The sequence below is a fragment of the Artibeus jamaicensis genome, unplaced genomic scaffold (genome assembly GCF_021234435.1).
Source record: "Artibeus jamaicensis isolate MK-2021 breed Jamaican fruit bat unplaced genomic scaffold, CSHL_Jam_final contig_327, whole genome shotgun sequence".
Lineage (NCBI taxonomy): Eukaryota > Metazoa > Chordata > Mammalia > Chiroptera > Phyllostomidae > Artibeus > Artibeus jamaicensis.
This window is the reverse complement of record NW_026521772.1, coordinates 1,803,064-1,830,921: the sequence shown is the minus strand read 5'-3', so window position 1 is coordinate 1,830,921 and position 27,858 is coordinate 1,803,064. Positions and strand designations below refer to the sequence as shown.

The following is a 27,858-nucleotide window of genomic DNA, read 5'->3' as shown; positions in this document are numbered from 1 at the left end:
GACCTGACCTCAGTCTGGGTCCCCAGCACTGAGCGTACAGTGCCAGGGGCTCAGCAGAACTTGGTAAATGGAAGAAGAACAGGAGGAGGAGTGAGAGGAGAGTTGGGACAGAAGGAAGGAGAGTGGCAGTGAGGGAGGGACGAGGAAAAGGGGAGAAACCATGAAGCCCACACCCTGAGTGAGTCACGGAGCTACGTGGTGTCTCAGGGCCACTGGCTTCTTTGCTTAGCCACGGAGGAGTTGACTGTGACCTTTCAGCGTTAGAGGAGCAGGGGCTGATTATGTGAGAGGTTCAGCAAAGCATCAGAAATTAAACTGTGTCACCAGACAGAAGTACCTGACTCCGGTCAACTTATTTGTGGCAATGACTTCCGGTCCAACGGAAACTCCTCACCCACCAACCTCTTCTCTCCATAATCCTAACGAGGGCCTCTTCAGTCAGACACCTGCCTGTCCCTTTCTGGGAAGTATTTGCCCTCGTCCCAAGATATGCCACCTTAGAATCAAGTCCCCTCTGAGACTCTGGACCTTTCTGCACCTAAGGGTGTGTCAGAGTATAAAATGGAGGGAAAGGAAGCAGAACCCACTCCCCAAACTCTGGGAAGCACCATGGAGTAGAAAGCCCCACTTCCGAACTCACAGGTCCGTGAACTTGCGGTAAGGATGTGCCACCACCACGGGCAAGCCGCTGGCAAATGGGGGCTCACGGAGAACCTGGTACCGCACAGGACTGCAGCTCGCGCACAGGGGACTGCGGGGCCGGGAGGTCAGGAGCGCTGCATCGATCTCCATCCGCTCATCGAAGGTGTAGACCCTCACCCCCACGACCTTCCCGTCAAGGTGCAGTTTGATGGTGAGTGGGGTGTCACAGAGAGTGTCCAAGGGGCCCAGGTGCACAGACTCCTGGTGCTCCAGTAAGATCTCCGTGTCGAAGAGTGCCTGGGAGGGGTCCGTGGAGAGGTAGGTGACCCACAGAGTCAGGGTGTCGGCGTGGACCGGGTGCTGGAAGAGCAGCTCCAGGCTGCAGCCTTCTGCAGGGCAGGGGACGGTCATGTTCATGTGGTACAGGTGCAGCTCCGGACTCCAGGCCTGCAGGCTCGGCTCGCAGGGCTGGTCCACATCTGGAGGCCCTGAGGGGGACGGACACATCAGGAACGACTGTTATCGGGTTAGCGGCAACCAGAAAGAAGACAGAAGAAGAAGAAAACTTCAAACCAGCTCCCGCGGAAGCTGGCCAGCTTAGTGGGTTGGGTCGTAAGTACTACTGAGGACAAAGGAGTAACAATTCAGAAGTCCTGCCTTGTTCCATGTCCCCTCCTAGGTGCCCTTTAACGAGAGCTCTGGCTGGGACCTGGGAGTGGAGCGACCCACATCACAGGTGGGCACGCAGGCTGAGCCAGAGAAGCTAAGTTGTGTGCTTAGAGATTCCTTGATCAGAGGAGAATTGTTTGCATTCATTTGTTAATAATTTAGGATAAATTAATGCTTCTGAAGCCCTGTTTTATTTGTCAATAAAGCCGATGTTTGTCTCAATCTGATGCCATGCTCTGTTTAACCAGGCGCCACAGAACTTCCTTCGTCCCCTAAGAGGGCGCCTTGGCCATCACACATCCAGTTCTGGTGTGTGCAAGGTGGCCGGTCAGCGCACGCAGGAGGCTGCGGGAGCACTTTGTTCTTTGGTGGAGAGGAACAGGGAGTCAGTAGCCGAGCAAAAATGTAATGCTGAAAAGTCAAATATCACAAATGTTAAGGTTTCTTTTCTGTCCCGTGAGGGGACTTGCAGGCAAAGTGCCAGACCAGGAACAAGCAGAGTCAGGCTCCTGTGCAGCTGTGCTGTTACCTGTGTGGCTGTGGCCGGTCATTCTAAGCATTGGCGTCCTCATAATAAGAGTACCATTTAACCCCTGTCATACTAGCTAGTCTGGAAGATCTATACAGTGTTCCAGAGAAGCATCTGCAAGCTACATTTGCAAAAACAGAATTATTTAGCTCTTCAGACTTCGGAAAATAAACAATATTCCAAAACCCAGAGGAAACCAGTTCAGATGTTAAGCGTATGTGTGTTGAGCTGTGCATGTTGGGTGTGTTACATCATAAGGTCCCTACTATTTTTTGCCTGTATTTTTAATCCATTCATTCATTCATTACACAAAAGTGGGCTGCGCACCTCTCCTACACCCTGCACTAATCCAGCTATTGGAGAGTAAATGCGGCAGAGAAGGCCTTGCGCTACCTGTCTTATGATAAAGTAACAGGTGCACCAACAAACAGGTGAGAGGTGGAAGGGTCATTCCACACAGTAATGGCATCTTTGAAGAAAAGGGAAGGGGCCTGAGGGGCTGGAGGAGGGCAGGATGATGCTGGGGAGACTTTAGAATGGGGAACCAGGGATGTTCAAACTGAGAAGAAGCCATGTCAGTGGAAATGGGTCTGGTTTGGAGTTCTGGTCCCCGTCAATGACAGCTTGTTCAGCGTCATTAAATGTCACCGCAGCATGTCCATACACGCATCAGTTTCTGCACGCTCTGTGGGGGAGTCAGTAACTTCCGTGGTGCGTATTTCGAAAGTGACTTGGTTCTTTGCCTTTTCAAAGCAGAGGAAGACCAGTGTTTCTTAGCAGTATTTTCCAATAGTCCTCCCCAAAGACACTGGCAGCGTAGAGACTTTTGGAAGCCATTCCAAAAGTAGCACAAACTGTCAGAAAGCTCTCATGATCACCGCCTGTTAAAACACATGAAGGTCCTCGGAAGTGACTCGGTTTGCCTCAGGACACATAACGAGAATTTGAACCCAGAACTTCTTTCTTTCTACTTCTACCAGATAATTTTAAATTTCCCCAAGAATTAAAAAGAAAAAAGTGCAGGGCCAGGGATTGAAACTGGCATGAAAACAGCAGCACAGGACGAACGGTCTGCCCCAGAAACGGCCTTTTGAGAAATGCCAGTCTCAGAGTCAGCCCAGCGCAATGCCAGCGCGAATTTCACAGTAACTTTCTGACCTGTCCTGAGAACTCTCAGAGGGTCAAGTGAACTGTGTCCCTCCAGGTTCCTCCTGCCACATGAGTGACTGGGAGCCTAAGTGGACAGCTTGGGGACCCTGGGGACCTGCACTCTCTCTGCCTTTTCCTGTTAGAACCAAGACTGCACACTCTGACAGGGTCGTGTCCAGCACAGCTGACTGAACAGTTTCTAGGGGCTTAATAAGCACAAGTTAAAGAGAAAGATGATGGTTAGGTAAACACTGGAGGTGGTGGTAATGGAAGCCAAGCCAGCCATCAGCAGGGGCTCACACAACCGCACCTTGGGGACTTGAGTTGGGACAACACACATGCTCTGATTTGTCTCAGAGGCCCTGACGTACCTATGCAGGTGACTGTGTAACAAAGAAGTTGGGGAAGAGACTGGGAAAGGGACAGCTGAGAAACACTTCCCCACTCCTAGAGCTCGGCTTAGATCGCATCCAAAGCACAAGCAGCACCAGTGATGAGCAGACTCACAAAACGGCAAAAATGAGAATGATCCGTTTGGAGCGCCTGGCACACCCCATGCCCACGAAGCCTGGCTGTGCCCGTGTGTGCGTGTTCTCTGCAGCATGTTCTCTGTCACTCTCCTGGTGAAGAGAGTGGCAGGTCACCCCATGCCGCCCTGCAGCAAGGCCTCTCCACTGGCCGTAAGCACCGGGCACGCTGCGTGCCTGGACTCTCGCCCTGAAGCTTCCGCCTGCATCAGCGGACTTCTCCGTCCCTCCGCCCTCTGAGCTGTCCTCTGCCCCACCACGGCCACGGGGCCCCCGCAGGAGGCACAGGCGGGACATCGGCGACACACAAAGGTACTGGGCAGAGGGTTTTCCTAGCAAGTCACACTCACACATGCGCACACACACACACACCACCCCCCACCCCCCCAGCTCTCCACCCTCACCCCAATCTTGCAGCCCCCAGGTCTGAAGGAAAATGCTGCGGTCCCTTACCCACGGCCTCCTCCGGCGTCCAGTAGCCCGAGGAGTCGCACACGCGCCGGGAGGACGCCGAATGCACGTACTGCCGGAACGCCCCGTCTTCTGCGCAGCCGCCGCACACGCTGCCCGGCGCCCTGCGGGGAGGGAGGGGCGGAGGGGAGAATCCGTCAAAGGACTTGCAGAACGAAATTCAGAAGACCTCACGGGGTGAGGGCGTGGCAGTAGGTGGTGAGACCCTGGGGTGGGGTAACAGGGAACACCACTCTTTCTCCTATCATGTCCGCCTGGTGTGGGCCTCCTCTTCGTAAAATCCGTAGTGGCGTGGGAAGAGATTAGCAGGTTAGCAGGCAGGGACTTTCACTAGGTCTTGAAGGAGGCCTCCGGGGATGAAGGTGGGCAGCTTCCTGCCTCAGGCATTCAACTCAAAGGAACTTTGATCTGAATCCTCTGACATCGGACTTCTTCCTCACTGATTCTCCAAGTCATCCAAAGACACCTTGCATTCTCTCCCCCATCCCCCGCCCAAAAAGACAGCAGTTTTTAGAGTAAACTTTTTGCTGTATGTGGACTTAGGTTTTAAACTCCCCACTTTTAATCACATACGTAAAATCAGAGCTGTATGAAATGCAGTGCCCCTGGGCTCTCAGTTACCTTCGGAGACGCAGCTGAGTCCCTCACCATGATCCAAGGTCCCCCACAAGCCCCACGGGGCTTCGGTTCCTTCCTGTACCTTAGGTCCCCATCACGAGGAACTAGTTACCATCCCACAAACACATCATACCCTTCGCACAGCTCTGTGGTGAAACTTGCTGTTCTCTCTCCTACCAAATAGCTTCTCTAAGCCTCTCTGTTTAGCTAACTCCTACACAGCCTTAAAGACCCATCCCGCCATAACCTTGGTAGTGGCACTCAGTCTGACCAAGTGGCCTGTACTCTCTCCTCCTGGGCCTTCTGCCTCTTGCCCTAGGGCACTGCACTGGTGTTTTGGGAATTCCCATGCCCCCTCCTTCTTCGCCTATGAGGGGCCCACTCTTTCCACGCCCAGCAGCTGGTACAAACACGGCCTCAGCAGTCTCTCCAGCTGGGTGTGCTGCACGGGTGTCCCTGAGACCATCACTACAGCCTGTGAAGACCTCTCTGAGCACCGCATCTGGGGTCACTGGGAAAAGGGCAGACAGTGGCTACATAACAAGAAGCAGACACTCCATGAGGCTCATCTCTGACACTCTGAACCTTTTCAGATGCCCAACTGCGGACGACACATCTGAAAATGGAGACATCGACTCAAAGTTTCTCAGCAGGTAGGGGACAAAGTTATAACCGACAAAAATACTAGAAAGCTGGTGTTTTTGTTAAAGAGGGGTTATGATGACGCCGCCAGCCCCTGAGATGTCTGGCATGGAGCCCCGGAGGTGCTTTTCATAAATTGTTGCCAATCTCCTAAGAAGCCTGTGTTTAGGAGGGGGGCGCTCGGGCTCAGAGCGATTAAGTCAATTGCCTGAGGTCCTGGCAACTTCCTTAAGTCCTTTGAGCAAAGTCTCAAACCCTGGGACATGTCCAGGACTTTGGCAACGGAAAGGTGTCCTGAGCATCACGCTCCAACTGCTGGCAGCAGCCCCGTCTGTGCAGATACAGCTCCAGACCACAGGCCTCAATGCACCCGGCCCTCAGGGGGGCGGGGCCGCTCAGTGCGCAGCCTGGCTCCTCGCTGACACAGGGACTCCAGATTCCCGCTGGGGAGGAGTAAACACAACTCCCAGCGTGACACAAATCGTGGGGTATGTGACGCGCATCTCCCTGGACACACGTTGGGGGAGGCCGCAGCGCTGCGGCCCAGCGAGCTGGGGAGGGGGAGCAAGCACAGCCGCCTCTGCCAGCGGCCTCTCGGGGAGCCAGCACTGAGGTCTGCTCTATCGCAACATCTGCACTAGAGAGGGGACTGAAAGATTAAATTGTTTACATGTGTTATATAAACAGGCGTAAAGCTCCGCTTTGCGCAGGCCCCCGGAGGACTTACTGCTCGGCCCGTGTGACCAGAGCTGCACAAGGGTCATGCATCCCAAGGACCTGTGAGCACTCGGGTGCTGTGACAACCAGAAGTGCTGTATAGGATGGAGGTGCCCAGGTAGCGTTATTAAGGTCTAAAGGGCAGGTGACGAGATCTCAGAAGGATGGGGTCACAACTTGGAAAAGTGGATTGCCTGCTACCCCCCACCCCACATCCCTGTATCTCCCTGTCCCCTCGCTCAGCTTTCAGGAAACACACTCCAGGGCCATGCAGCCCCTTCACTGGGGGCTTCACCCCGAGGGGAAGCATGGCACACAGAAGAGGGGCATCTGTGCAGCAGCACTAAATTAACGGAGCTAACATATCCCATGGTCCCCCTTTCTGAAGCCCCACGGATGCCCCCATCCACCTCTCTCCAGTTGTGGGGCTGGGATAGCACTGTGGGCCAGTCTAGGCCCCCGGCTTCAGCTTAACCTGCAGGAGTTGTCCTCATTGGAAGGACAGAACAGGGACACTGCAGGCCTGAGGCCTGGCACGATGCGTCCCCTATGGAAGGGCCAAGCAGACCTCGGCCACCCCCTCAGTAGACAACAGCAGCAGGTTTGGGATGCAGAGCACCCATGCAGGTCACAGATGGGGCTCTGGTCCTTCTCGTTAAAGCACGTTCCTCCATCTTCCCCAGTGGTCAGGGGTCTTTTTTCCCCCCTTCTCTCCTTTGGACAAAGACGTCCCTGGTATCCATTTACACCAATATGCAAAGAATGAGGAAAAACTAATCTCAGATATCGTGATCCCTCCTTCAATAGACATGTTTGGTGCCCACGGTGGCAGGCCAAGAGGTAAGGGCACTGCCAGCTGAGTGGGCAGAGAGAAAAATGAACAAATAAAGACAAGGCCACAAGATGGTAGTTGTGAGTGGGGTAGGAGCTGGGTACACCAGGAGGCAGAGAGGGCTCTAGAAACACCCTCATGACCCAGGTAAACCCCGGATGCACAGCTGGTGGCAGTGGGTATCCTGCCACCCAGCCACCCACCCTCCCCAGCACTGACCGCAAGAACATGCCTGGCTTCCCTTCCCCCAACACTACTGTGCAAGGGGCAAACCTCTGCCGCACCCCTTCTCCAAGGAGAGGGGCTGACGTGGCCAGGTGGCAATGCCATCTCAGAGGTGACATTGCCATCTCAGAGGTGACATTCTGCAGAAAACATCGGCAAGTCCCCTTGCCAAGGTGGGAGCACAGGTGGCGAGCCCCTGGCTTCCCAGGGGAGCCCAAGAGCCCTCCTGCCACCAGGACGGGACTGGGCAGGCTGGAGGGGGCACCCCAGCAGCGGCTCGGCTCACAGTTCCCAGCTGGGCCTCCCCCGCCGCCACGTGCTCTCCCCCCACACAGCAGAGATACTGCGGAAGAAACCTGCGGCCCCACCGAGGTGAGGGCCCCTCTCACCTGTCGTACACCACCCCACTGATCGGAGGCAGCCAGTGGATGGTGAGGGACTGGGTGGTCTGCCCGATGACCACCGGAGGGATGGGAATAGGGGTGGGCTTCCGGCTGTCACTCCACTGTTGGTACACAAGGTCCAAGTAGCAGTGCATGCGGGCCACCTGGTTAGGGGTGAAGCTGTCAGTGCAGTTGTCGTCTGCGGAGACAGAAAAGGGAACGAGAGAGATGGGGGTCTCAGCCTGCCAAGGCCATCACGGCGGGGACAACTTCTGCCTGGTTCGCAGCTGCGTCTCCCGCACCTAACACGGCACCTCACTCTTATTAGCTCCATGAACGCCTGTCGAATGCATACATGTGTTCTTTCCAGAATGTGTCTCAACTGAAAACGGGGGAGAGAAGGCAGAGAGCAGCATGTGCTCATCTCTAAGCCCAAGCCATTCATTACCTTGGCCTGGGGCTGGGCCAGGGTCGCCCCGGTGCACAGAGCTGCTCTGGGCCGACAGCTGCTTACTCAGGGAGCCACAAGGTGGCAGTGTTTCAGCATACGACCTTTCCACGGGGGGCACGTCTGTGGGGCCGCAGACACCTGCTTTGGGCTCAGCGGCTTTGGCCAAGGTCAGTGAGTCTTCAGTGACGAGGCTCAAGTGGCAAGAGAGCCAAAGGTCAAGGAGGCAGCAAGACTGGAACTGTGGTCCCCACCTCACTTTTGGAGCTGGGCACATCTCCCCATCGGATCCATTTTTTGTAGTGTTAGAAAGGGAACTCTCTTTAGTTTTGGGCCTTTTCCAATGAAAGCGCGTGGGTCAAACACCTCCGCCTGCTTTTTAGATGCTTCTTCTGCCCACATCAAAGGCAGGGCTTCAACAGCTCTGTCCTCCAAGGCCCACGGTGTCCTTGTTGGCAGGGCGGGCGGGGGTGTGACGCCCCTGAATCACAGACCAGAGTGAGATTTGGACAGGGATCTGTTGACAGGCGACGGGCCCAGCTCACCTCTCCTTGCCTTCAAAGGCAGGACCAGGGTCCTGTGGTTTGTTTACTTTTATTTTTGGGGTAGTTCTAGAACTCATCACCAAACAAGCCCCAGGATCTTACAGAAAAATTGCCTTTTCCCTTCACCACTATAATAGGCCATTAAGTCAAATATCTGTCCTTAATTTTAGGAATAAGTGATAATCCGAACCCATGAATAGGGGGCTACACCCTGGATTACTTTTTGTCGAAAACAGTGAAGGTGTCATGGGGCAAAGGAGAAGCGTAACCCAGGACAAGATCAGACAACATAGTTGTATCCAAGGCCAGGAAAGTGCCATTCTTTACTTTTTAAAGATTCTATTTATTTCTAGAGAGAAGGGAAGGGAGGGAGAAAAGGGAGAGAAACAGCGACAGGAGACCTTTCCTACCTGCCCCATGAACAGGGGCCAAACCCGCAACCCAGGCATGTGCCCTGACCTGGAATCGAACCAGCGAACTTTCACTTTGCAGGATGAGGCCCGACCCACTGAGCCACATTTGTTTTCAGGTGCCCAATGCAGACGTACATTTTTCTTTTCATCTCTAGTGAAGGAGAATCTAGTCAACGAGACCTCTGAACACCTCACTGTTTCTTTACGCTCTTCAGAGACATGAAGAAAAGCGGAGGCCGTGAGAAACACACTTGGGCTCAGGCAGGACTGGCTGCCTGACAACCCCCCGCCCTCCCAGCCCCCACTCCTGGTGCAGCCTGAACCCAAAATGAGCCCCAAGAAGCAACTGGAGTACCCGTATAGCTCATGTAGTTGCTGAACGGAGCCCCTGGAAAGTGGGTGGGGCCACAGGTGTCATTGGTAGGCTCCGGGTCCCGGCACAGCTTACTCTTGGGGGTGGGGGCCGTATCGGCACAGAGGTCCCCAGTGTCCATGGAGGGCACGGTCTCCCGGCAGGGGTCATCGCAGGATTCTCTCTCGCTGACCCCTTTGAAGACGTGGTAGAGCCCCAGGACGTGCCCCACCTCGTGCACCATGATGTTGGTGTGGCCGGGCATCCCATAATAGGCCGGGTTCAGGACAACGCCACCTGTGGGAGAAGGTTTGGAAAACATCTCTGAGCATCGAGGGTTCCACGTCAGCCTCTGTGGGGACATGCTGTAGCTCCTGGTGGCCTCGGTTCCTGCTCTTCCCTCTGGCCACAAACACCCTCTGAGCTAACCAGTAAACATGTCGCCTCCCCCCGCCTCCACCATGCCAGGGAGGATAACACAGACAAGACAACACAACACAACACAACAGAAGGAAGGGTATGTGTTCAGGAAAATCCCAAGGCCCTGGGCTGCATACAGTAATTCTTCCCACTGGAGCCCAAGGTTGCAGAGCCGCACTGTCTAAACTTACAATGGGAATGTGGTCCTGGTGCTAACTACCTGTAGGACCACACTCTGCCCTTGAACCTCCCTCCAGGGCCTCCATCTGTAAAGTGAGTGGGCAAGCCAGCTCATCCCTAAGCCCCCTTCCTGTCCTCACCTGGGCCACTGAGAGCTAACATGCAGGATTGTGCAAGACAACTGTAAATGCCACGTGCGCAAATGTGTGTTAGGACAGACTGTCACCACCTTGGCCTTGCACTTTGTGTTCCAAGATTCCCATCTGTCTGCAGCCCGAGGGGAAGGGAAAAGCTGGAAAGGGTCAGGCGTCCTAAGTTCAGATCTGCCGTGGACTTTCCTGGGGTCCAGGTTCTCTGCCTGGAGATGCGTGTGGCCTCCTGCCCACCATGTCTCTCCTTGCTGTCTGCTGCACACAGGGACCCACACGCTTCTCCTCTCTATTCCAACTGAAAGAATCTTGTGAATTATTAGAGGAGTGGGCCCTAACTGTTCACCCACACCCACACGCACGCCCATGTGGGTGGGAGGAGAAAGACACAAATTATTTCATGGTTTAGTTTACAAAAGTTCCTCCACATTTTGATAAAAAACGGCACGCACGCCATGCCTTGATAGAAAATGACAGGCACACACATGCACACGCTTCATGCCAAAGCCTGAGTGAGGCAGAGACACCTGTGGCCCAGGATCTGAAGAGGAATGCGAGAACTTCTCTTCATGAAGAGGGAACGAGACATGATGAATAATAAACAAACGCTGAGTTTGCAGAAGGGCCAACCGTGCTCGCCCTCCCCACACCTGGGTCAAACCAGCGAGGTCTGAGCATCTGAGGACTCTCCCCACCCTGTCAGAGAAATGCACGGTCCCCTCCCCAGAGCCCTGAGGAGACATGATGAAATGACTATACGGCTGCTGCTCCCCAGTCCTATTTTAGGTCCGTGCCCAAGCAAACCAGCAGCATCTCCTAACGCTGCTGCCTACACTGTCGTCCATTTCCACGGCCAGCAATGGGTCAGGTGCTGAGGGTTACCGGGGGTCCTCACACCGCTACACAGAAGCCTCTCTCACACAGGGCGGCCTCTGGAGTGACCAGGGCTCCTTACTTGGGCACAGGCACTCGCTGGAAATGCTCAGTCCTTAACTTCCGGAATATTCCTTGAAAGCCCCCGAGTCTATTCCTGATCTCTTCAATGGTAATAGGAGTTTCTACCTTGAAGGTTTGCTTTGAAGACTGAAGCAGTCATGTAGACAAAGAGGCATTTGGCTTATTTTCTAGAACAAAGGAACTCAAGGTGTGCACCAGGCCATCTGCCAGTATCACTGTAATTATATTCTGCAGGCTGGACGCACAGGGGCATCCGCCCCGCCCTGTTGACTCCCTCCTGACCACCTTCACTCATCAAGGGAACAGAAGCAAGAGAGTGACCACAGACAGGCAGGCCTTCCAGAGCAGAACCAGGCGTCGCCAGGCAAAGTGGACACAGAGCCTCCTGCAGGGAGCTCACACAGGCCCCTAAGTGACTCGCACTTGGTCTCCTCGTCGTTCTGACCCGGAGACCCACGGGTACCCAGAAGATGGGACTTGGACAGAGTCGAAAACAGACCGGAGCCCAGTCTCTTCATGGACGGCATACTGGCATTCAAAAATTACTCACAGTAGCCTGCATTAGTGATTGCTGAAGGAACAAATGCTATGGGGTTGGGGCTGTTCACCTGATTCTTCATAGATCTTGCAGGCAGGCTGTGTGTACACAGGACACTTTTACTCTATAGCACCAACTACCTTTCCCTTCCCACTTCTCAGGTCACAGGGAATACAACAATCACTTCCTATATTCGAAGCCGCTGTTCATCTTTGTTTGTCCTCATCTTTGGAGGACTCCAACACAGAAGAGGGATAAAGCATGGTGTTAGAAGCAGGGATGGGACCCACTCCCTCGGCCGTCTGCTCTCACCCACCGCCCTGAAACAGGACATAGGAAGACATGTCAAAATACGGTTTCGACCCCCCTGTGCCCCTCAGTCTTCAGTCTAAGACACTGTTGGGCTCTCTATACCTTTGCTGGCCTCCCTGACTCCTGTCCAGCAATGCTGCCTAGGGGCTGAGGCCAAAGCCAGAAGCACCTGCACAGGGGAGACCGAGAAGCAATAGTCTGAATAGAGGGGTAACAATCTGGAAGTACTAACATTTTACCCCAGCAGCTCCTTGCCTCTCTCCCCCTTATGCTGCTACCAGTTCAGGGAGCCAGACTCCCCTGCATTCATTCATTACCCCACCAGGAGGCAGAGGACAGCGTGAGAAGCAAAGGGGGAAGGAGGTCCTTTTCTGGCTGCGAGGTTTCCAAAGCCTGTGATGCCTGGGCCTTGAGAGGCCTCCAGGGCTGAGCCAGCACAGTGCATTAGAATGGGGCAGTGAGCCTTACCTGGAGTTTCTGACCTCACCACTGCGTCTCAGCCTGGAAGGGATTGTCCTAAGCTGGAGGAAGAGCGACGTGGTCAAAAGAAAAGAGTGGGCACGGATGGGTGGTGGTGGGAGCAGGTGAGGTGGGCTGTGCTGCCCCTTCCGAGACCCCGGTAAAGGGGCCAAGATTCAAAACCGTGCACGTGATCTGACACTGGGATCCTGCCTCGCCCCCGTGATGAAGTCCTGGGGAAGTGCCTATTTCTAGAGGAGAATGGCTAACCAGTGAAGCTGAAGGGAAGTGGGACAGAGAGACTCCCAGAGACTCGCCAAAGGTGGGGGCTGGGATGGGAGCATCACCTGGCGATGAAGGACAAAATGGTCCTTTCCCCATGGCCTTGGCCTTGGCCCTGACTAGCCATGACGACATTAGGTACAGCCCCAGGCAAAACAACTGACTAAATTTCTACCACCCAGCAACACAGGGCTCAAAACAGAGATTAGGTTCGATGACAGAAGAATAAGTAAGAGCTACACTGCGTGCACACCTGAGGATACAGACTGGGCTGGAACCCGCTACCTGCCCGCATCACTGAGCGTGCGCAGAATAGCACACAAATGGGGCCCCCTGGACTCAGCACCTGCTGGCCACGTGTGGGCCAGCTGTTGCCTAGTGGGCTGCCGGGGAGCCCAGGCGCCTCCCAGGAGGACTCTCAGCTGAGAGTATCAAGGGCACGCTGACACAGGGCTGCTGTGTGGTCTAGGGGACGGTGCGGGGGGAGAAAAGAGAGGGCCGTAGCCGATGAAAAGATGAAAGCAAGGGAGCAGACGGCCAAGCCCCCGGAGAGCTGCTGCTCATGCTCAGCTTCCAGCCGGCTCTTCCCAGTGTCAGCATCCTCTTCTGGTGAAGAGCAGTTGGTTCCCAAAGCCACTTTCATTAAAAAAAAACAAAAGCAAAAACCCTCAGGCAGTTTGAGAAAAAGGACACAAGTGGGAATGACTTTAAAACCGTTCTGTAAAACTTTTAGGGCTGAATATTATATGCCCATAAAACACAAAGGCTGAGGGCTGGTCCGCAGGTGCCCATGTAATTACTTCCAGTCACTGGCTACAACACGTTCCTCGAAATGCAGTGTCCGCGATGAGGGGACAAAGCCATCAAGACGTGCCTGGGGGTCCCGGGGAGCAAGTGGCGGAGGTGGACTGATACACAACAGGAGAGAAAGAAATGGAGGGAGTTAAAAAAAAAATACCACACAGCTAGAAGAGGCGGCACATTTTAACAGAACCAGACCAGAAAGCATTCACCTCCAAGTTTTGTGTTGGCCTCTTGGTTTTATAGCCTGTGGTCTCATTAGAAGAAAGTCCTTATTCTGGGCAAGGCTAAAACACCCAGACGAGAATGTGTGGAAGGTGAAGATTTTGCAGAGTCTGGGGTCATTCATTCATTCATTCATTCATTATCTCCTTTCATACCCTTTCAGCCATTCTTACTCCCAACCGTCAAGTACTCTGAGCTCTCCGGCTACTCCTACCTCCTGGGAGAATAGTCATCTGATTAATAAAACTAAAGATGTCATTACTGAGGCACTGAGGGCTTATGATGATATCCTTTCCCTGCTCTCAATAAGGGCAGTCCAGACACACATGTACACGCACGAAACTGCGTGTCAGAATTGTAGGCACCACGGAACATGCACTAAAACCTATTTGCTAGAAGTCACTTGTTAATTTCGCATTTATTCCCTGTCAGGCACTGTGTTGGGTGGCAAGGAGTCAGTGATGACCATGATATGTTTTGGAAGCGATAAAGGTTATTTATGGTATATCTAAATAATCACCCATGAAGGTGATTATTTGTTTACCTACTTCTAAGCGCATGAACCTACCTTTGGGACATCCCAATTTCAGGGCAGTTTTCTCTAAGAGTTTCAATACCCAAGCGTGCTTACCAAAGTGTGAGGCCCCAAGGCACCCAGGACAAGCCTGCCCCCTGAAAAGCCAACTTCTGGCAATGGAATGATCTACAACAGCACCCAGTGGGTGAGCCCCAGACCCGGGTCCTCTCCTGTGCAGGCCATTGAGCCTCAACAACTCAAATTCCTCATGTTTCCTCAGAGCACCGCAGCACACACATCCTCTTCCTTCCTTGTACCCGGGAAGAGTCGCTTCGCTTTGGCGCCGTGAAGACAAGACCAGTGGACAGAGGTAGGGCCTTCTCTGCCCTGACCCGACTGTTTAATGACCAGCTGTACCAGAGCTCCCCTCGGCACCCACTACAGACTCTTCTACCTCCCCCTCTGCTCTCCGCGCGCCCACTCGCCGAAACCACCTGGCTGAGACGACCAAAGACTTCCCATCTGCCGACACCATGGCTGCCCCAGCCTGAGGCCTCACCCACACTGCACATGAATGTGGCACCACTGATGTAACGTCCTGATGTCAACGTCAACTGTCTGGTTAGGAGGAAGTCCAGGTTTGTCCTGGGAGAGCCCCCCAGAAGCTGTGAGTGATGGAAAGGGACCCCACCTCTGAGCCCATCGCTGCTGCTTCCACCCTGTTCCACCCCACATGGCTGTTGCTTGGCTCCCCCAGGGAGCTGTCCCATCCGCATCACACCAAGAGAGCTGCTCCCCCCTCCCCAGTCCACAAACCCTGCCCGGGGGCCACGACTGCCCACCCCCGACACTGCCAACCTTTACTCCTTCATTCTCTGACTTATAAGGAGACTCCCTTTGTGTCTTAGAAGCTGCTGTACCATTGCAAGCAGCTGGGCCCCTGAACACACACATCTTTTCTTTATAAAGGAGCCAGTATCTTCCCAGGGCACCGGAAGTCTCTGGGTTGAGAGGGAGGTGGGAGGCTGTGGGCAAATGCAGGGAGGTCAAACATAGACACACAATATTGGAAACTTCTACACTATTGCTGTTATTGCTGCTGCTACTCATAAAGCAAATATTTTTGAGGCCCTACTATGCACCAGGTATTATTCCGCATGCTTATTGCCCCATTTCATATATACAAGGAAATGAAGGCCCCTAGGGGTGACCTGCTGAAGAGCCCATTTGCTCCTTTGTACATGAAGGACCTAGCCACTCTATCATTCAAGGCTTCTGCCAGGTTCAAGTTCCACCCACGCAGTTCCTGGGTCCCATGCACACTGGGCAGTGCTGCTCATGCTACGATGGGGACACCTGGATGTTCCCTGGCAGGAGAGACATTTTCTGGAACAGGGAAAGAAGAATGCTGGCTCAGGACACTCCGAAGTGTGTAACTCCTATTCTTCTCTAACCTGGCCAGAATTTCCTCTGCTGACCTCACCTCTGCAGCCCTTGCATTTGGGGGGCCCCAGGACGTTCTCTGACCTCTCTCTCCTTCCGTGGCTAGGATATCCCCACGGCCTGCCCCTCCCCTCCTTCTGTTGAAGCCCCTTCAGAGACAGACTTGTAGAAACCCCACACCGGACACGTCCAAACCCAAACCAGCTCCCCCTCCACACCTCCTTTTCCTCTGTTTTCCACCTCGGCACCCCACTCGCTCCTCAACCAAAGGGAACTCTTCCCTGCACCCCGCTGCCCCGTTTACTTATCTATGTGAGCAGCGTTTCTCAGTGCTGAGAGCTACGGAACTTTTTAACAGCGACATAATGGATACTAAACCCTGTCTTGCTACAGCAATAATTACTCTTCATCCACGGACACCAGAACTAATGTGGGAAAGAAGAGCCGCACTCAGCTCATTAAAATACACATTCCCGTTTCGTTCACTCGTCATTGATCAACACTTCAAAATGTGGGTTTTATCCGTTTTGGACAAGCAATCATTTCAAAAGAAACCGTCACCAATTTAAACCTTGCGATCATGTTGGTGTCCATGTCCCATATGCCATGGTGTGTGACAGTTCCGTGAGACGCCACCGTTGGAGGAGAACGGGGACAGGCTCCGGCGACTCTCTTGTGTCCTTTCTACAACCCCATGTAAATACACAACCGTATCAAAATCGAAAGTTTAGCTAGAAAACTTATTGCGAAAGATGTATTTCATTCAAAATACACCTTTAGCAGACAAACAGGTAAGCAATTAAAGACTGAGAAAATAAGCACATACACGCTGCATGAGTACAAAGTTCTACTGGGGAGATGAAACGGAAACACAAATGCAGAGAGGAGGAGGATCGGGAGCCATTTCCCAACGGTAAAAACGTGCCTGCTCACACACTGTTTTAAATAGATGACAGTGATCACCAAACTGCTCTGTGACTGAGGGTACATTTAGAAAAGTAAACTTAAGATGTCAACGACTTAAAGCAGTATACCAGACATTCTATTATTTGCTGAAACCTATGATTGAATTTTTTAGATGTTGGACTGCATGTGGGGTGGAGAGTTTTTCCCAAAGTCTCTTAGAGGGCAGGAGGGAGCAAAAATAAATGTGAAGAGCACTGAGACAGCCGAGTACATTCCACTCCTGAGTATGTCCAGGTTTTAACAGCCTGAACCTTGGCGTCCATTGGCTTTTTCGGCCTGGAATGCCCTCTCACCGTCTGCCAAGCGGGGCCCTTTCAGTGCTCCTCGCAGGGCACAGCCTCTCTGGGAACTCTTCCCGGATGTTTCCAGGGCATCATGGCACCTTCTCCCCGGCGCCTGCCTGACCTCACGCGTGGTATCATCACATTGCACCGTGACCGTGTTTGCGTGCCTGCCTCCCAGTAGGCTGTGCAGACCTCCTGGGTGACCTCCTTTGTCATTCTGTCTCTGGTGCTGCTGCGAACAGATTCAACGGGGTTTGCATGAATGGATGATGGATCACGAGCCTGGGATTCACAGCTTCTAACAGGGCTGTTTTACCACCGAAATTAGTCTTCTGCCTTGGAAGATATATTTTCAATTTAAGCACTGGGTGCTAAGGCTAAAGATATCACACAGCTTCACATTGGAGTTCAAGGGGACCTCGTGCACTCGTCGACTTACACACACAAATCCCTGTCCTGAGTTCCCAGGGCATTGGAAGTGCAGCCTTGTGTGAAAGGCAAAAACGGCGTGAATGGCAAAGCAGGACCACAGCCTCCTGGGTCTTTGTGGGCAGTCACTGCAGCCGCCGACTTTCAGGCTAGTGGGCTTGTCTGCTTGGTCACCCCGCTGACCCTCGAAATGCAGGCATCTCACAAGGTTGCCTAACGCAAACAGGCAACCTTGAGTCTTGACGAGACTCTATTTGGAAAATCTGAAATGTCCCCCGCTATCCAGTTATGCCAGCCGTCTGCACTATTCTACACCTGCTCTAGGTCAGTGCGACTCCTGTCTTACACGTTGACACAAAAAGATAATTTTAGGTTCTGAAAGGACTCTATTAAGAAGAGTCTAAATGTCTTCCCCTATCCTGTTATACCAGCTGCTTGTACTACTCTACTCCTTTGTCCAATCACAGCATTATGGTTAAACAAGAAGTACAAAACATGAGCAATTTCATATCGAGTCAGATCTCTCAGCTGCTCAGTCTGCTTCGGAAAAATCACATTACAGATCACATTATAGGGGAACATGGCTGCTCCTAGGATGTTTTGGAGCAAATGATAAGTATCCCCAGCTTCTTTTGCAATTCATGATGAGTCAATAATTCACGAAGTAATTCTGGAAGCCATTTAAATTTAATGCCTTCACTCGTGAATTCCCTCACCCCTCCACTCAGTGAGCACCGACAGAGCACCGGCTGTACACCAAGTGCTACACCTCTGCAGACAGGTCATGGCCCTTATTCAGATTTCACAAGGTCTTCCGTGCACTCATGAGTGTGAGAGTGTGAGTGTGTGAGAGTGTGTGTGTGTGTGTGTGTGTGTGTGTGTGTGCAGCTCCACACAGTTTTATCTCAGGGATACCTTTGTGTAATCACCAGCACAGTGAAGATGCTCAACTGGTCCGTCACCGCTAAGATCTCCCATCTGCTGTCCTTCCTGTCAGGTCCACACTCATACCGCTCCCCCCGGAACCACTTCCCCATTCCCAGCCCCTGGCACACGTTCTCTTGTTCTCTGTCGTTTTGAAAATGCTACTTAAATGGAATCATACAGCATGTAACTTCCAGGATTGTTTTCCGCTCAGCACAATACCCTTGAGATTCATTCCACACCCTAACATGCACCCCTTTTTATTGCTGAGTAGTGTCTCCCTGTCCTGTAGAGGCGATACCCTGGCTTTAAGCAGTCAGCCCTAAAATCGCTCGTATCATTCCCAGCAGTTTGAAGCTCTGATGAATAAAGTGGCTGTGAAGACTGATGTAAACATTTTTGAATGGGGGTATGTTCTGTTTCTGTCATCCATGTCCAAGAGTCCGATGGCTGGATCACACAGTGGGTACATGGCTAGTTTTATAAGAAATTGCCCAAGTGTTCCACAGGGTCTGTGGTGTTCTGGATTCCCGCCAGCAGTGGAGGACGGGTCCAGGGTCTGCATCCTCACCAGCATCGAGTATTCTTATCATTTAAAAACAATTATTATAGTATAGTTGGCATCCAATACACTAGTTTCAGGTGTACAGTATAGTAACCTGACATTTATATACCTTATAATGCGATCACCATGGTAAGTCTAGTGACTATCCCTCAGCAAATCACATCACTGACTCCATCCCGTGCTGTACCTTGTTCTAGCTGGTGTTTCGTTATATCTCATGTGGTTTGAATTTGAATTTCCCTAATGGCTAATGACATTGAACATCTGTTCCCGTGCTTATGTCCCATCTGTGTATCCTCTTTGGTAAAAAGTTTGTTCCTGTTCTTGTCCATTTTCTAACTGAAATGTTTTATTTTTGATTTTGGAGAGTTCTTTATATATTCTAGATACAAATCCTTTGTGAGATATATGGTTTGCAACTGTATCTTCCAAGTCTAACGTTTGTTTGTCTTGTCTTTCTCAGAGAAGTTGTAAATTTTGATGAAGGTCAATTTATCCATTATTATTTATGTGGACTGTGCTTTTGGTGTTGTGTGTAAGTTTCCTCTTCATGCAGGCCTGCCCTAAAGATTTTCTCCTATGTTTCTTTTCAAAGTTCTATAGTTTTATCCTTTATATTTAAATCCATGGTCTATTTTGAGTTCACTTTTGTACAAAGTGTGAGATTCACATTAAGATTCATTTTCTTTTGCCCATGGAAGTCCAATTCCTCCAACGACATTTGTGAAGAATACTCATTGCCTAGTGATGTCTGCAGTGTATGTAAGAATTCACCTCCTTCATTCCCTTCGTGGTCACACAGTCCTTCTCTCCTGTGTTTTCGTGCGTAAGTCCTTCTAGGGGTTCATCAATCCTTTCCTTTTCCCTCCCCCCAAAACTTCTGGCTCTGTTCATGTTTTCTAATTTACTTTCTGAGTTATTTATTTTTTCTCTTATGCAGACTACTTCTTCCTGTCTTCACTCCTTTGGTCTAATAGGTTACGCCTCCCAGACGTAGAACGGATCCTGTCCCACGTCACCTCTGAGTCTACATCCCGATTACAGGCTCGGTCTGGAACATCCTAAGCACCTCCCGCCCTTTGCTCTAGCGCCTCCCACTTGTCTGCACCGAAACATTTAGACAGACCTTCCCAAAAGCCATCCTCAGCCAAAAGAGCTAATCCACTGAGTAAAATGTATGTTTTTTTCTTTCTTTTCCCCCCAAACTCACTTTCACAAACTCTCTTTGGGCCACCTCCTGTTTGCAACCATGTTTGGTCTGTACTGCACTTACCCAGGTGGCTGACGGCGTCCTTGTCCCAAGGCCAGGTGGCAGCACCTGCAAGGTCGTCCCTCACTGAGCTAGCGAAGTAGACGTTGAGGAAGTGTGTGCTGTTGAGCCGCAGGGCCTGCTTCAGCTCCTTCACACTCATGTAGGTCCTGGGGGGGGAAGAGAGGGGGCAGAGTGTCACATGGGGTCCACACGCAGAGGGGAACAGCACTGCACCACGCAGACTCTGGCACCCCCAGTGCTGCCTTCAGGGGGACAGAGAGACAGAGACCAGACGGTTAGGAAGTGCACAAAAAAGGCACCAGCACACAGTGGGGATATTATTCCAAGGTCAGTGATGTGCTACCTTGTTAGCATTACAATATTTACGTGAGCCCTCAGTATTGGACCTCATGTTCAAGTCCCCACTCCACACCCGGGTAATCTCTTCAAGATAAACCCAATGAGACTCCCAGTCCTGTGCTCCGAGAATGACCCCCAGGCCGTGCTGGAGAGGGCCTCCTGCCTCTCGGGCCCTGGCTCTCTCCAGCCCACTGTACAATCAGCACTGAGATAGAACGACCAACGAATCTTTATTCCAGTGCATGCTTGTTTCCAGGCATTGTTTAACGGGGAGGTAGCAGTTACAAAAGAAAGTAAAAGAGGAAAACAAGAGATGAGTGATAGGTAGGAGAGGACATCACAAAGCTACTGCAAGAAATATTAATTACATATACATTTTTCTCTTTCTAGTCCCTTAACCCACAGAAACTCTACCCCTACTTGAACTACCTTGTGAGACCAAGTATCTTCATTGGTGGTCTTCAAAGCACGTGGCAATGTTATGTTTACACACAGAGTCAGTGGTCCATTAACACATGCCCCATGGCCCATTAAAAAACGACAGGGAAACGCTCATGTGATCTCTTCATAAGCTTATATATAGTCTGCCTGGCATCAGGGAAGCGTAAAACTTTACCATGAGCGCAGAAAGCGGGCCATGCTCACTGACAAGCTCTTCGAAGAAGGGACAGCGAAACCACAGCTTCAGCTGGAACGACAGTTCACTCGGCTTGCGCCGGGTTGCGCTTCACAGTTGCTGTTCCAGCAGACAAGCTGCGGACAATGAACCTCCCACCCCAGAGGCTCGTGTTAGAGCAGCAGGACCCTTCTCCTCTCGCCTGCTCGGTCTCCCAACCACACGGTTGATGCCATCGACCTGACCCACGTGCGGGGGGCACACTGCCCAAGGGGCAGAGATCCCAAGGGCCGTTTCTGTATTCCTCGGAGCAGGACCAAAAGGAAAAATAGAAGTAAAGAAACAAAAATGATTTTGCTTTGGAACCACCAGAGAGGCTTGGAAGAAAATGGATTGGAAAAATACCCTCTCTTATTGAGTTGTAATATCTTGGAAAAACAGTTCTCAGCCCCCCAAAATCATCCGCTTCCATGAGGTGATGTCGGATGTGGTCCATCGGAGGGGTGTTCCTTCTGCTGCTTTCCTGGAGACACTGTTTTTCAGACTGCTGCCTGCTTTTCCCTGAACATTAGTCATATCCTGTTTCCCCTTCTCCTTGATTAAAAAATCATTAGTTCCCAGCATTGACAAATTGATGTTTTGGAGCTGTGATGGTATCAAACAATTCTCTGACATGGAGATATTTCAGCAGGCCGGAAGAAAGGGGCGGAGGGAGCAGATGGGAGAAGAGGGAGAAGAGAGGGGAGGGGGAGGGAAAAGGAAAAAGGAAAGAGCAGGGAGAACCAGCCTGGGCCACTGCACAGCTCAGGTACCACGGGAGAAAAGCCATACCCTCCCCCGTTACTACTCCAGAGTTCCCAAGAAAATAAGGAGCCGTTAACCTAATGGTTCTCTCTCTTTCCCAGATCCCCTGGCTCTGGTTCGGTTTCTTTGGGCTACCTGTGTGTTCCTGGTGTCTCTGTCCGCCCGGTACAGTGTGGGCTGCCCCCTCTCTGTCCTCCCTCAACCCAGCAGCTCCGCCGGTCTGCTCTGAGCACCCGCCAGGAGGCCTCCTCCCCCTCCACAGAGCTCGTTAGCTGGTTCTACTCCTCTCCCACTTCTCCTCGCCCAGCCGTAAAAACGATCCTTCCAGGTGACAGTGGTTCTGTCTTGCTGCTGGCACCCTGGGTGTGGTCACCCCTGCACTCCACAGAAATATAGATGGAAGCTGGCGAGTACAAGGAAGAGAACACACATTAGAATGCCTGAGACAGTTGGAACCAGTCATTAACCGAATGGATAGAACAACGCCTTGTTTTGTTGAAAACAAGGATTTTGTCCAGAGGATTCCCTGAACCAAAAAGGGTCAGTGCGTCCACCTTGCTTGTAGGATGTCCACCTATTATAACACATGTACACCATTTTAGACGTTAAATCAGAGCAAATGAAGACAGCCAGCTTGCCAAGGAATGGGACCCGAGTCTGCCTCAGACCTAACGTGGGGAAAAGTGGACACCATTCATAAACGCAGGACTTAACATCCTGCTTCGGAAGTCACTTCTTGAGAGAGAGAGACTTGCCATCCAAAAGAACTTGATATTCAGTGGAAGGTACAAGGACACATATAAATGTCCCAGAAATCAAGAATCACGGACTGACCAGAGCTGTGCGTGACACAGGAGATGAGCCACATCAATGTGCTTAACTCCTGCCAGGATCTGCCTTTTCTCGTCCCCTCCACACTCCAGACTGATGTGCTCACTGTATTTTCTCCTTCAGGGCTCAGACCCGCCAAAGCAAAGCTGTGTCTTTATTTTTACAAAAGCCGTCTCTGAAACAAGCCCTTTCTGAGGCTGATGTACCACGCTGCTGTGTTACCTCTGACGCGCTCCCTGTAAGAATGCACACCTACCTCACCAGCTTCACGGCTGCGACCCACTGGTTTGGGATTGACCACTGCCCAGTGTCCAGCCCTCCCCAGTCCATTGCCCCTCCTCCAGATTTGGTGCATTCATTGTAATTTCTGCCTCGCTCCCTGACTGTTGTCCCCAGCCACATGCCCACATCCAAATGTACCCAAGAGCTCCAATTCTGGCTTCGCTTTTGACCGAGTGAAATGAAAGGATGCTTTAGTCTAACAGTCAGCTGACTGACTCTTTCATAGACTAATAGAAGTAGTCCAAGAATAAGGCTAGAAAGAAGAAAAAGATCCTGAGCTGTCTGAAGGAAGGTGAACCGGTACCCAAAAGCGGTGTGTTAACAAACGAGACATGAAGGACACGTGCATGCCCTGAGAATGGGACCCGCGGCCCTGCTCCCCATGCTGAGCAAGCCCTGTCCAGAGGGAGGTCCGGATTGCATCCCGCAGTGGGAGGAGGGGCAGGTGGCCTCCAGCGCTCTCAGCCAGCTCCCTCACAGAAACGGTGGAGCCAAATCAGGGATGTTGCGGCTCGGTCAAATCCAAGCCTTGCTGTCGTTACCCCACGCACGCCATGGCTCTCTGCCCCAAAGTACAGTAGGGCTTCCTCCTCACCCAAGCCACCATCCGTGTTGCCATCTATGCTTCCTCCTCTTGGTGAACATAGCCTCTGTCCTGCTCCACTAGCCTGTCACTGGGCCCACACCATGGGTCTTACTTACGGGTCCCCAGCATTCTGCCAGGTGCCCGGAGCAGCTCCAGAAATTTAGTTGTGTTTTGCCTCTTGTTAAATCCCTCCTGCTCTCAGGCCCATGGCCCTCACTGTGTCACCCCACACTTCCCACTTCTTTCCATCCCCCAGCTCCAGGGTGCTCCCCACGCACATAGCCTGGCTCACAGTCCGCCCCTCCCTCAGCTCCTGCCACCCGAGGAAACGGCAGCATTTCTGCGAAACACCCACTGAAAACACAGTCTTGTTTCTGACCTCTTCACCTCCAATGACCTTCACACCCCATTCACACTGTCGCCCTTGCTCAGACTGATTTTTAACATTCCTGATCTGATGTAGCTCTTTAATTCTGTCTGTCTGTCCTTTCATTGGCCAATGGTCATCTCCTCTCCAGGAATCATTTGAGATTTTCACCAGTCTTCCCTTGCCTGTCCTCCCCCACCAACCTCCACCTCTTACTCCCTGGACTCTAAGTAAATGATCACGCCTCCTTTTTTGAGGATAAAACTGAAGCCATTCATCAATAGATCTGTTTCTCTCTCTCTCACACACACACGCATACTCAAACATATACTCCCGTACCTATTTCTATTCCCTTTCCTGTGGAGGAGGTTGCTGAGAAAATCACAGATGATATCCTCTTTTTCCTTCTTCTTTTTCAATCCAAATGTCTTGAAAGACTAATTTCCTCACCTCCCATGCAATTCTTTTTTCCATACACCTACCCCCTAATCCCATTGCGACCTGGCTTTCATCTTTGATGTCTATAATCCTGGCAGCTGGGAACGTGACCGACCTGGGAAGTAGGCTCACAGATGATCAAGTGAAGATAATCAAGTGAAGATGGGCATGAGGGTGGGCCCTAGTGCACTATGACTGTGTCCTTGTAAAAGGCAGAAGTTTGGACATAGAGAGACATGCACAGGTAGGGGTGACATGAACACATCAGCAGGGTGCCAGCTGCAAGCCAGGAAAGGCTGGAAGCTATCAGAAGCTCGAAGAGAGGCCTGGAGCAGAAGCCTCCCCCCTCGCCCTCGGAGGGACCAGCCATGCAGACACCTGGACCTCAGCCCTCCAGCCTCCAGAACTGTGAGACAGCGAGTTTCCATTGTTCAAGCCCGCAGTGTGCGGCACTTTGGTACAACAGCCCATGGAATGAATGCAGCCCTCATCGCTTCAGGCCTCCAGGCCATCTACCTCATGGGTTTAATCTCCCCACCCAACCCAGAGCTCTAGCCTAATTTAATCTTCTTTTCTATTCATTCTAGAATTCTACTAGTTGCTTATTAGCTTTAAATCAAAGCCAGGTACCTAAATGTCTAAATAGTCTATAACTTCTATAGAATCTTCTTTCAAAAAGTTTTTCAAATATATCCCTATTTCTCCCTTCCCACTGTCAATATCTGGAATTGGACCTTGTTGGGAGCCATCCTGCCGGGTTTCAGGGACTATAGCCTCATTAATGGACAAAGGAGTCCCACGACTAGGGCTGAGTGAACAAGCCTTGGGGTCATGAGCCACTAAGGAGACAGAACCTATTCTCCTGGCAGGAACACAGCCCCTGCCTCCCTCACTTCCCCCTGCTTGGCCTGGGTAGATGATGGTTAGCCAACAATGGGTAAAATTCCTCAAGGGAGGAACAACCTAAGACAGGCACAGTTGCAAAGGGACCATCAGGGAAGGACTTAGGGGACTATAGAGAAGGGGCAGAAAGACCCTCACCCCTGGGCTTTCTCATAGCCTGAGTCCTCATTCCACCTATAAAAGGTCTCCTAATCTCTTGGCTGCTTTGCTACCCTTGCCTGGCTCAGCCTGAAAACAGTGCCAGAGGCAGCTGCAGCTGCTGTACTGGAATGAATGGCTCCCAGGAGCAATTCTGGCCTGAAAAAGAATGTACATTTTGTCCTCTGAAACCCGCTGTGCCTAGCATAACCCTGTTGATATAAACTGGATGTTTAAGTTTGAGGCATAAGGAGTAAACTCCTTATCTCATTAAACATGACTTAAACACCCTCTGGTGTCAGCATGACTAACAGACCCTGACTAATAGATCTCTGTATTCCTTCAATTGTTATCTGTAGATAATACCTGTTTTTGTAAGACTATAGCCTTTTGACATTGATTGATGAGCTGTGTGTGCTTGCTGTACACCCCTACACACACCAATCCCAATAAAAGCCATTTGGGAGAAGGGCTTGGGGCATTCTCCTCTAAAAGGAATTACCACGCCCTTTCTGCCGCAACAGCAAGACTGTGTCCGGGACGAACTTATTCTCATCCATGGTGGGCAGGAGAAACTCTGCAGGATGAAGTTCTCCCACAGGACCTATTTGTCATGTACTAAAGTGTCTTATCTTTCTTCCTCTAATACCATGTCCACTCCAGTCCCCTCTGTGAAACAGCAAAACTGCTATATCCCTATTCACTCTTGGTTCCCTGTAGCTGCAATAACGTTCTCTAAATTGCCACTCAACGTCTCTTAATCCAGGCCCTGGCCTACCCTCCAAACTTGGCATAGCACCACTATGCCACAGATGGAGCTAAACTCATTTGTACACTGATGTCAAATACGCCTTCGATTTTTTTTGTTTTTGAGGTTGTTCGTTTGATTGGTTGTTTGGCGGGGGTGGGAGGGGGTTTCCCTGCTTTGCTTAAGTAGTTCTCCCCTTACATGTACAATGAACAACACTGTACCTGACATTCAAGGCCCATTTTCTATCTGACTTCTTCTGAAAGGCCCACAGTGATCACGCAGCCTGAAATTAGTCCCTGTGTCTGAATCACCATCACTCAGTCTAGTCTGTAACATGATGAAGTACAATATGTAATTGTAATATGTAAGCCCGCTCAGGCAATACATTCCAGCAGTCGACGTTCTACCTCTAGATACTTCTCTTAAGAGGTTTGTATAGGTTTTAAATAGGCACCAACAAGAAGAGTATAATAGCAGAAAATATATAATAACATGGTAGTATAACAGCATATATTATTTTAAATAGTATAGTATAACAGCAGAGAATATAATGATAAAATATAAATGATATAAATCTCCTTTAAAATGGAACTAGCAAGATAAATTAAGAACATATAACATTCATACCAGAAGCCATTAATAATTATCTAGGTCTATTATTGTTCCATGTATTACAATGAAAGAATGTGCCCGACATGCTACTATTGAGCGGGAAAGCAGGCTGTACGACAGCAAGCTCGATGCAATTGTATTCACTTAAAACCATACACATATGTCAACCTATGAAGTGGACTTCACACATATACATGCACAAGAGCATTCCTTATTTCATTAGATGGACAGGGTGTCCAGACGTCAAGCGCCATGTCTTTCTCACTGTGAGAGGAGGGCTCAGCACAACATCGTGCATATTCTCAAACACTCCTCTAATATTAGTTGAGCGAATCAGTGGAAGAGATGGGCTGTAACTGGAAGATGAAACAGAATTCCCCAACCCTCTGTCCCCCCAGGGTCACCAAAACTGCCCTGCTACAAAACCCCCTAAGGCCCAAGGGTCCCATTATATCCAAAGGAGCCAAATGTAGGACCTGCTGCCTCCAGTGGAGACTGAGAGGCAAACACACACCCCAGACAAAGGCCCAAACGCGTCCTCCTTGACAATGTTTTTGGTGACTAAAGACAGAGCAGGTTCTTGGCAAAAATACCGTACATGATAAACTCCCGGGGTCTGGGCAGGAATGGGCAAGGTCAATATTCCACAGGCACCACACGAGGTTTTAAAAATAGGAGGCTTTTTCCCAGAGGAGTGGTCCTTGTGGGTAACTGGAGCGCACACAATGTATTTGTACCAGTGGTCAGAACCCATGAAGTTACTATTTTAGTCATGTTTTTGTGCTTCTTTTCTCCTCCAACTCTTTCTTCCACTGCTTTAGAACATTTTGAAAGGTTTCCTTCAAATCCTATTTTCCAGCAAAACTTTCTGCTGTAATATATCACCCACACACCCCTGAAGTCAGTTCTTTCTGATGATACACACACACCTAACTGAACTTGCTTTTCCGTTGACATGGGGCAGGCCAACAAATCCTATAAGAAAACTGATCATTGAATACACTTCACACATTGACTTTATGAGGCAGGACAACACATTTGACTCTGAAAGTATTTACTAAGCATCTACTACACCTCAGGCCCTGGGCTGAACAATGAGGATAGGATGCTGAATAATGCCCTTGGAGAAAGGGCCTCTAATACAAAGGCCTGATGCCTGGGCGAGAGAGGGAAGTATCCCCGGGAGCTGGAAGGAAGTGGAAAGGAAGCTCGAGAGAAGAGCAGGCAGACCCGAAAGGCCCTGCAAACCATGGTAAGAAGTTCGGAGAGCGCTGGAGCAAGGGAGGGACACGACTGGGCTTGAGA

General features: G+C 51.1%; 1 protein-coding gene across 1 annotated transcript in view; it reads right to left on the bottom strand.

Moving 5' to 3' along the window:
- PAPPA2 (pappalysin 2) overlaps positions 1 to 27,858 on the bottom strand; it is a 186,007-nt gene that overhangs the window by 96,683 nt on the left and 61,466 nt on the right. The window contains exons 3-7 of the mRNA XM_053663686.1: positions 19,887 to 20,032; positions 9,166 to 9,459; positions 7,411 to 7,603; positions 3,970 to 4,091; positions 641 to 1,130 (exon numbers count right to left, since the gene is read on the bottom strand). Coding sequence (XP_053519661.1) covers positions 641 to 1,130; positions 3,970 to 4,091; positions 7,411 to 7,603; positions 9,166 to 9,459; positions 19,887 to 20,032 — 1,245 coding nt within the window. The remainder of the gene's footprint in view (positions 1 to 640; positions 1,131 to 3,969; positions 4,092 to 7,410; positions 7,604 to 9,165; positions 9,460 to 19,886; positions 20,033 to 27,858) is intronic.